The sequence below is a fragment of the Orussus abietinus genome, unplaced genomic scaffold (genome assembly GCF_000612105.2).
Source record: "Orussus abietinus isolate OABI.00-Male unplaced genomic scaffold, Oabi_2.0 scaffold44, whole genome shotgun sequence".
Taxonomy (NCBI): Eukaryota; Metazoa; Arthropoda; class Insecta; order Hymenoptera; family Orussidae; genus Orussus; species Orussus abietinus.
The window spans coordinates 510,857-518,086 of NW_019394518.1; the positions used below are offsets into that span (position 1 = coordinate 510,857).

At 38.5% G+C, this 7,230-nt stretch overlaps 3 protein-coding genes across 7 annotated transcripts; 1 reads left to right on the top strand and 2 right to left on the bottom strand.

Moving 5' to 3' along the window:
* Positions 1 to 117: 117 nt before the first annotated feature.
* Positions 118 to 1,817, bottom strand: LOC105701110 (26S proteasome non-ATPase regulatory subunit 14). The gene is made up of 6 exons (XM_012427557.2): positions 1,683 to 1,817; positions 1,388 to 1,506; positions 1,152 to 1,301; positions 804 to 1,067; positions 468 to 734; positions 118 to 368 (listed from the first exon to the last, which is right to left on the bottom strand). Exons 2-6 carry the CDS (start codon positions 1,478 to 1,480, stop codon positions 207 to 209), a joined length of 936 nt encoding a protein of 311 aa, XP_012282980.1. The 5' UTR covers positions 1,481 to 1,506; positions 1,683 to 1,817; the 3' UTR covers positions 118 to 206.
* On the top strand, positions 1,808 to 2,974 carry LOC105701132 (COX assembly mitochondrial protein homolog). The gene is made up of 3 exons (XM_012427579.2): positions 1,808 to 1,913; positions 2,349 to 2,453; positions 2,592 to 2,974. The coding sequence occupies exons 1-3, from the start codon at positions 1,838 to 1,840 to the stop codon at positions 2,810 to 2,812; spliced, it is 402 nt and encodes a 133-aa protein (XP_012283002.1). The 5' UTR covers positions 1,808 to 1,837; the 3' UTR covers positions 2,813 to 2,974.
* Positions 2,877 to 5,272, bottom strand: LOC105701078 (tRNA-splicing endonuclease subunit Sen2). 5 transcript variants are annotated; one of them, XM_012427547.1, is made up of 7 exons: positions 5,229 to 5,272; positions 4,836 to 4,929; positions 4,549 to 4,704; positions 4,235 to 4,490; positions 3,554 to 4,159; positions 3,236 to 3,396; positions 2,877 to 3,113 (listed from the first exon to the last, which is right to left on the bottom strand). In XM_012427547.1, the coding sequence occupies exons 3-7, from the start codon at positions 4,567 to 4,569 to the stop codon at positions 2,940 to 2,942; spliced, it is 1,218 nt and encodes a 405-aa protein (XP_012282970.1). In that variant the 5' UTR covers positions 4,570 to 4,704; positions 4,836 to 4,929; positions 5,229 to 5,272; the 3' UTR covers positions 2,877 to 2,939. The 5 variants fall into 5 exon arrangements, with proteins under 5 accessions (XP_012282970.1, XP_012282962.1, XP_023288382.1 ...); XM_012427539.1 differs by lacking the exon at positions 5,229 to 5,272 and adding an exon at positions 5,078 to 5,220; XM_023432614.1 differs by lacking the exon at positions 5,229 to 5,272 and adding an exon at positions 5,078 to 5,220 and having other exon boundaries at positions 4,235 to 4,504.
* Between the last annotated feature and the right edge of the window lie 1,958 nt (positions 5,273 to 7,230).

The following is a 7,230-nucleotide window of genomic DNA, read 5'->3' on the forward strand; positions in this document are numbered from 1 at the left end:
GTAATAATAAATTGCTAATATTTTATTGTTAAAAAATAATCCATTTCAAATTAAAATCAAAGCTAGAATTAGTAAATTGTACTAGTAATTAAAGAAGAAAATAATGGTACAAAAACATCAAGAAAAATCTGTAAAACGGTTTTATTTTATAAAGTCGTGTATTTTTGTCGTGTTAATTATATTGCAATTAGTAAATTACGAAATAGTTATTTGAAAATGACAGTATCGAGCATAGCACCAAGACACTGTACAATATTTGTGGTCATTAGAGTATCAACCTTTTCTTCGAGATGCCGTTTGGGATCTTGCTTACCAACATTTTTAATTGCCAATTGTTCAGGTGTCATCTTTTCCTCATCTTCCAATGCCTAAAATTTCAGAGTAAACAATTGTAGTCATGTTGCTATAAATAAAAATTTTCTATCTAGTGTAAAGTAAAACTAATGCTAAAAGGAAATATAATTTACCTTGTTGTAGTTTTTAGCAAGTTCAAGCATATCTGAGACAGTGCTTTCATTTAATCTGCTATGTTCTGAGTATTCGGCAAGAGTAAGACCATCCATCCATGTCTTTTTGTGCAAGTTCAGGAGCATTTTTTGTTCAAGTTCATTTTTACGGTAATTAATACTAATACTGTAATAATGACGATTCAACCCATGAATCAGTGCTTGAACAGATGGTTTTTGCAAATGACCTAAATTTGAGGTAGTTTGTCTGGGTTCTTGGCCTAGAACCTTTACAAAGAAAGCCATTTTTTTTTATTCAATTCGATAAGATGAATAATTTGAAATAATATTACTTACCATCATATTAGGATTGATTAATCTAAATGCATCGATGACTACTTTTCCTTTAACGGACTGAATCGGATCAATAACAACAGCCACTGCTCTTTCGCTAAGTGCTTCAAACGATTGCTGCGTATTAATATCAACACCAGAAAGCCAACAACCAAATCCAGGATGTGAATGATACCATCCAACAACCATTTCTGGTCTTCCAGTCTGTTTCAGCATGTCTAACATTTTTGCTTGAAATACTGGATCAACAGCTTCTACACTCACACCCTATTTACAAACATCGAAGTATTTTAAACGTGTCATCTTTTAAATAATACAACGCGATAATCCTATAGTATCACGAAAACATACAGTCCCTGTTTGAGGCATAGCAAAGACGTCGATAACCCTCACGGTATAGTCATCAACAAATTCTCCAAGCATCAATCCCATCACTTCCATCGGAACTCCAGCTCGACCATGCTTTAACATCTTCAGCAAAGCTAACGAAGAGATATAAACCTGAAAACAAGTGTTTTATAACCCCAACTAGCAAAAGAAAATGTGGATAACCAAACTTTGTTGGCAGAAAATAATGTATTTTTTACCTGTTCTGCAGTATCCACTACAGGCCCATCGGAAGGCGGAGGACCCTGATTCAGACCTGGCATACCACTACCTAACCTCAAAAGCCTATCCATTTTTCTTTTCGCTTCGGTTCCAAGATCTGAAATTAAAACCGACTTACATGAGCAGGCCCCGTCAATTTCTAAACTATATACCACTTTATTGTGAGCTTCTTTGAAATCCGATTGCGGTTATGTTAGACCATGATTCGCATAATAGCTGCATTATTTACAATTTAATCGTTTCACGGTATATCAAAGTAACTACTTTACTTACTTAATAAATAAAAACTGAGGCGTCACTTTTGATGGCGATTATTCAACTGTAATCGGGGAATGAACGATCTTACTTTCCATTCCTTTCAAACAATACTGTGACAACCTCAAATCTGCTAACTCACAAGCAGCGCATCACGGGTAACAAATGTCGCCATGGTCGAAAACGCGGAATCACAGAAAACTTACGGCGTTTTACCAAATAGATATGGAGGTGGTCCGCACGGTTTAGGTAAAGATTTTAGAACGTGTTATGAGTTATAATTAGTCGCAATAAAACCAGAAAAAATATTGTACTGCTTTGTGTTTTCATTCACTGACTGCTTGCTTAATAATAGAGGTTATGTTCGGCGTTTTTGAGGTTATATTTATTCCTTTTTTTTTTAATAGCGAGTGATATTAAATTGCCAACTTGTCCTTTACTAATAAAAATTACGAAGGGGCGACCTACTGATATTATAAATTATAACAGTTCTTTGTCATTATATATTATTATTTGTAATATTCACTGTTACCGACATGTAACATTTGAAATTTGTAATGATAACATTACTGAAGACTAGAATTGAATTTCATGTAATTTGAGTGATGATTGTTCATTGCAAAGTTATGTGCTTTATATAGATTGAAGAGTTTTATTTGTTACTTATTTATGTGGTACTTCCAGGTGATCCAGATGATAAATCTCTTAGAAAGCTAGAAAGAGATGTTATTATTACTGAAAAAATGCGTGTCAAATCAAAGAAAGAGAAATGCAAAGCTGAATTTGAAGGTAAAGCTTTTTCATTCCGAGCTGCAAGTTATATTAATCTGTTTCCACTTGTTATAAGGAATCAAGACAGTCTTTTGTAATTTTATTTGGAAATGTAAGATGCATCTTGCCCCACAAAACTAATATGTATTTTTACAGCGTTTAGTGAGTGTTGCAAGAATTCAAACTTGTTCTTAGCAGTGGCATGTAGAAAAGAAAATGCTGATTTTAAAACTTGCTTACGACAATGGTTTACAAATGAGCAGTTAAGAGAAGAATGTACACAAGAGTATTTGGAAGAAAGAAGTGAATACCGAAGAACTGGAATTCCGAAGACCAGATACAGAGGAAGATACAGTCGTAAGGTAGAACCCGAGTAAAAAACAGCATCAGACAGTCCTTTAATTCAAAGCCGAAGATAAGACAAAAATAGTGAAGAGATAGTAAAAAATAAAATAAATTTATTGTTTGCATAGTTTATCGATAAGTTGGTTTGTATACAAGTTCTTATGAAGAATCCTCATCTTCCTCTTCAACATAAATTACTTCTCTAGTTTGCTTTGGTACCCATCGTCTCCACAATATTTCTTTGACAGTAAATTCTGATAATGAATTTGGATGTAATAAATTTGTATCCTGACACAGCGATGAAGGCCATAAGATTTGAGCAAATAGTATTTCCTAAAAAATATACTGCATTAATAATATCTCTATTGATATCTTTGTACATGCTGAGTGTGCATAAAAAATTATAATCCACTGCTGATGATACTATAAGTACTTCTCCGTTTTTTGCTACATACCTTAGCTGCCGTTTCAGATAATCTTTCCAGTCCAATAAGATTATCCCACGTAAATTTGTGAATTGCCTTATCGGACTCTCTAATTAATGTATCGGCATTAACAACATCTATAATGACTATGTAGGAAGCATGATAAAATGGAGGTCCTTGTTTATATAATACTGTAAATTAAATAAAAAACATGAAATCAACAAATTGTACTTAATTCATGACAAAACCATTTTGATTTCAAGATTATAAATTTAGCTATTCAAAAAATACATAATTTATTGAAAATAATAAATGGTAATTGGTTAAAAGGTTAGATATGTTACTTACAATAATCTCCTCCATATTTAAGACCGGGTTTTACAACCCATCCTTTACTTCGAAAGTAATGGTATACAATATATTTTTGAATAAAATGTTGATCTTCCTTGGAGAAATAAGTCCATACATCTTGTATACTAAGGGCATTACCATCAAAATTAATCACTTGTAAACAACTGAGTCCAAACATCAAGAAAAATGTTTCCTGAAAAGTAAGATGCAGGGTTTCCTGGATTGGGAAACCCTCTGATTCTACTTTTGGCTTCACTTCTTTTAAATAATCTTCTGTTTCTGAATCACTATCTGGTAGTACCAAGATTTTTCTAAATTGTGCTACATTTTTTTCTTCAGCATCATATTCATCCACGTATTTAGAGGAATTGCCTGCAGTGTTTGTAACTTCTATTTCTTCATCATTTAACAAAATGACTTCTTTGTTCTCGGTTGGTACTTCACATACATCTTCATCTTCTGCAGAATCAAGAATTACTTCAACGATATTTTCTTCTGTGGTCTTTAAAATTTCTTTTGTATTTTCATCATCGAGTGATGAATCTTTGTGTAAATCGGTGATTGGAGATACAATCTTCAAAGAAACTCCTTCAACATCTGAAACTTAGTTATAAACACGAAGATAACAAATTTCTCATAAAAAGTATGTATAAGTTGTTTTTAATAGAACTTAAATACCTTGTGAGTTTTGTGTACGATCTTCACATGTCACTTTGGGTGGGTTGTCAGAACACTTCTGTGTACCTTCATTAATCTCATTATTTATTTTTTCATTCAAATCATTTGAACGAGATACAAGATCAAATTTCCTAACATCGTCACACCACTCTTGTCTTCGCATCCACTGTCTTCTTCTGACTGTGGGAAGAGCTCTATAATTTTCACGTACAAATGATGGATAACTACGTGACAAGGAGCCTTTGCCAAAAAAACCCTAAATAACGAGTGCTTTGATTATAAATGCAAACATATTATGTCTTTGCAAACCTTACCATTGTATATACAGCTTCCATTTCATCAGGATCGACGATACATGTCCCAGTAGCGCTGAGATGAGCAGTATATAAAGCCCATTCATCCTTTCTACCTACATGTATTGGAAACGGTTCTTGAACCTGCAGTCGCACTCTCTTCTTCTTTCTTGGATCCTTAAGATTCATATTTAAAAAACCTTTACTTCTGTATTTACAAAAAGTTAATATTTAAAAACTATCGTGAAACAGAAAAAATCAGAACTGTGATACTTAAAGCTGAAGATTCGTAATTTTTATTGCTTAACTTCTCATTAACAGGAATAGAACGGGTCATCATTAACGCATCAACCATGACCAATTTCTTCTGATTGTAAATTGATCAGGTCTGACATCTTATTTCTGTAAACAAAACAGAAGTTAAGCTTAAAGTAAATCTTCATAATAATTTAAATAACACTACAATTACAGCCAAAGTATAAATTATTAGATATACTGAATTACTAGGTGAGTGAGTCATTAATATTTTTCTTCGCTATTTCATTTTTACCTTACAGTATCGCAATAATTATGTATCCACCTAATAACTTTACATACAGGACACACTCAAGACTTTTAAATTGTTACACTGTCATAATAATAAATAATTGTAGGCGCATATTGGGAAATTATCTACAGAGAAGAGTTGGGAGATTGCTCACGGGCAGGATCGTGTGATCGCATCCTGTGCTGCCCTCTGGTTTCGTACGTTAGCTTTCACCGTTTTTTGCCCCCAACGGCGGCGCAACGAATTTCTGATAGGAGCTCGCGCACTCGCGATGGCGCTACCATCTACCAGTCGCCGTTGGCGGCTCACGTACTCGTGATGGTTACATCATGCGGCAGTTGACTTACCTACGCTTACCGACACTGCTGGCTTTTGACGGTAAGGGAAGAACACTCGTGACGCTCCATTTGACTTTATCTACTTATCAACTACTATTAAGTACATTGTTGCCGCGAAGTCGACGTGATGCGGAGCTTTGGGGCACACGTCGGTGTGTCGCTTACGGACTCTCATGCAGCGAATCGGTGTAAGTGCGATCGCTCCTAGAAATCTTCGCGCGTCCCAACCAGCCAAGCGCCAAGTTCCGGGTCGAGACGATAATTAGAGTGCCATAATTAGACTGCTCTAATGCACTCTAATTATGGCACTCTAATTATAGTGATCTAATGCACTTTAATTATGGCACTCTAATTATAGTGCTCTAATGCACTCTAATTAGGGCACTCTAATTAGAGTGCTACTGCACTCCAATGCACTCTAATGCAATATAATGCACTCTGCGGCACACTCCGGCACACTTCGGCACTCTCCGGCGCTCTCCGGCGTTCTCCGGCAACTCTCCGCCGCTCTCCGGCACTCTCCAGCACTCTCCGGCACTCTCCGGCACTCTGCGGCAACTCTCCGGCACTCTGCGGCACTCTCCGGCACTCTCCGGCACTCTCCGGCACTCTCCGGCAACTCTCCGGCACTCTCCGGGACTCTCCGGCGCTCTCCGGCAACCCTCTTGCACCCTTCACCACTTTCCGGCACTCTCCGGCACTCTGCGGCAACTCTCCGGCACTCTCCGGTGCTCTCCTGCACTCTCCGGCAATTCTCCGGCAACTCTCCGGCGACTCTCCGGCAATTCTCCGGCAACTCTCCGGCGACTCTCCGGCACTCGACAGCACTCTGCGGCAACTCTTTCGCACTCTCCGGCACTCTCCGGCACTCTCCGGCACTCTCCGGCACTCTCCTGCACTCTCCAGCACTCTGTGGCTCTCTCCCGCAACTCTCCGGCACGCTCCAGCACTGTTCGGCACCTCTCCGGCACTCTCCGGCACTCTACTGCACTTAACAACACGCAACAGCACTGTACAGCCTTCGATAAGACTCGAAAACACTTGAAAAACGCGCGAAAACGATCGATAACGCCCGACAACGCTCGATAACGATCGATAACGCTCGAAAGACGCTCGCTAACACTCGAAAACGCTCGAAGAACGCTCGAAAACTCTCTGAAAACGCTCGGTAACACTCCAAAACACTGAAAACGCTCGAAAACACTCGAAAACGGTTGAAAAACACTCGGTAACTCTCAAAAACGGTCTTAAAACACTCGAAAACGCTCGAAACCGCTTTGAAAATGATCGAGAAACGCTCGATAACGTTAAAAAACGGTCGAAAAACGTTCGATAACGCTCGACGACGCTCGAAACCGCTCTGAAAATTATCGAGAAACGCTCGAAAACGGTCGAAAACGGTTGAAAAACGCTCGATAACGCTAGTAGGGAAATGAAAAATAAATCATACGCGAAATGACTCGGCTTACATCCGGGGTTAGGTAAGCCTCGGGAGGATTTTCGCAGCATTCGACTCTCACGCATACTTGTCGAGTGTAGCGCCGAATGCACACATACTCAACGTCTCGACCCGAAACTTGGCGCTTGGCTGGTTGGGACGCGCGTAGATTTCTAGGAGCGATCGCACTTACACCGATTCGCTGCATGAGAGTCCGTAAGCGACACACCGACGTGTGCCCCAAAGCTCCGCATCACGTCGACTTCGCGGCAACAATGTACTTAATAGTAGTTGATAAGTAGATAAAGTCAAATGGAGCGTCACGAGTGTTCTTCCCTTACCGTCAAAAGCCAGCAGTGTCGGTAAGCGTAGGTAAGCCA

Excerpts from the sequence above, each read along its gene's own strand:
- LOC105701110 (XM_012427557.2), bottom strand. The coding sequence starts at position 1,480 with ATGGATAGGCTTTTGAGGTTAGGTAGTGGTATGCCAGGTCTGAATCAG. Across the intron at positions 1,068-1,151 it reads CTATGCCTCAAACAGGGACT|GGTGTGAGTGTAGAAGCTGT; the intron begins GTATGTTTTCGT and ends GTTTGTAAATAG. Across the intron at positions 369-467 it reads TTGCTAAAAACTACAACAAG|GCATTGGAAGATGAGGAAAA; the intron begins GTAAATTATATT and ends CTGAAATTTTAG.
- LOC105701132 (XM_012427579.2), top strand. The coding sequence starts at position 1,838 with ATGGTCGAAAACGCGGAATCACAGAAAACTTACGGCGTTTTACCAAAT. Across the intron at positions 1,914-2,348 it reads AGGTGGTCCGCACGGTTTAG|GTGATCCAGATGATAAATCT; the intron begins GTAAAGATTTTA and ends TGGTACTTCCAG. Across the intron at positions 2,454-2,591 it reads ATGCAAAGCTGAATTTGAAG|CGTTTAGTGAGTGTTGCAAG; the intron begins GTAAAGCTTTTT and ends GTATTTTTACAG.
- LOC105701078 (XM_012427521.1), bottom strand. The coding sequence starts at position 4,716 with ATGAATCTTAAGGATCCAAGAAAGAAGAAGAGAGTGCGACTGCAGGTT. Across the intron at positions 4,160-4,234 it reads TCGTACACAAAACTCACAAG|TTTCAGATGTTGAAGGAGTT; the intron begins GTATTTAAGTTC and ends TTTATAACTAAG. Across the intron at positions 3,114-3,235 it reads TATCTGAAACGGCAGCTAAG|GAAATACTATTTGCTCAAAT; the intron begins GTATGTAGCAAA and ends TATATTTTTTAG.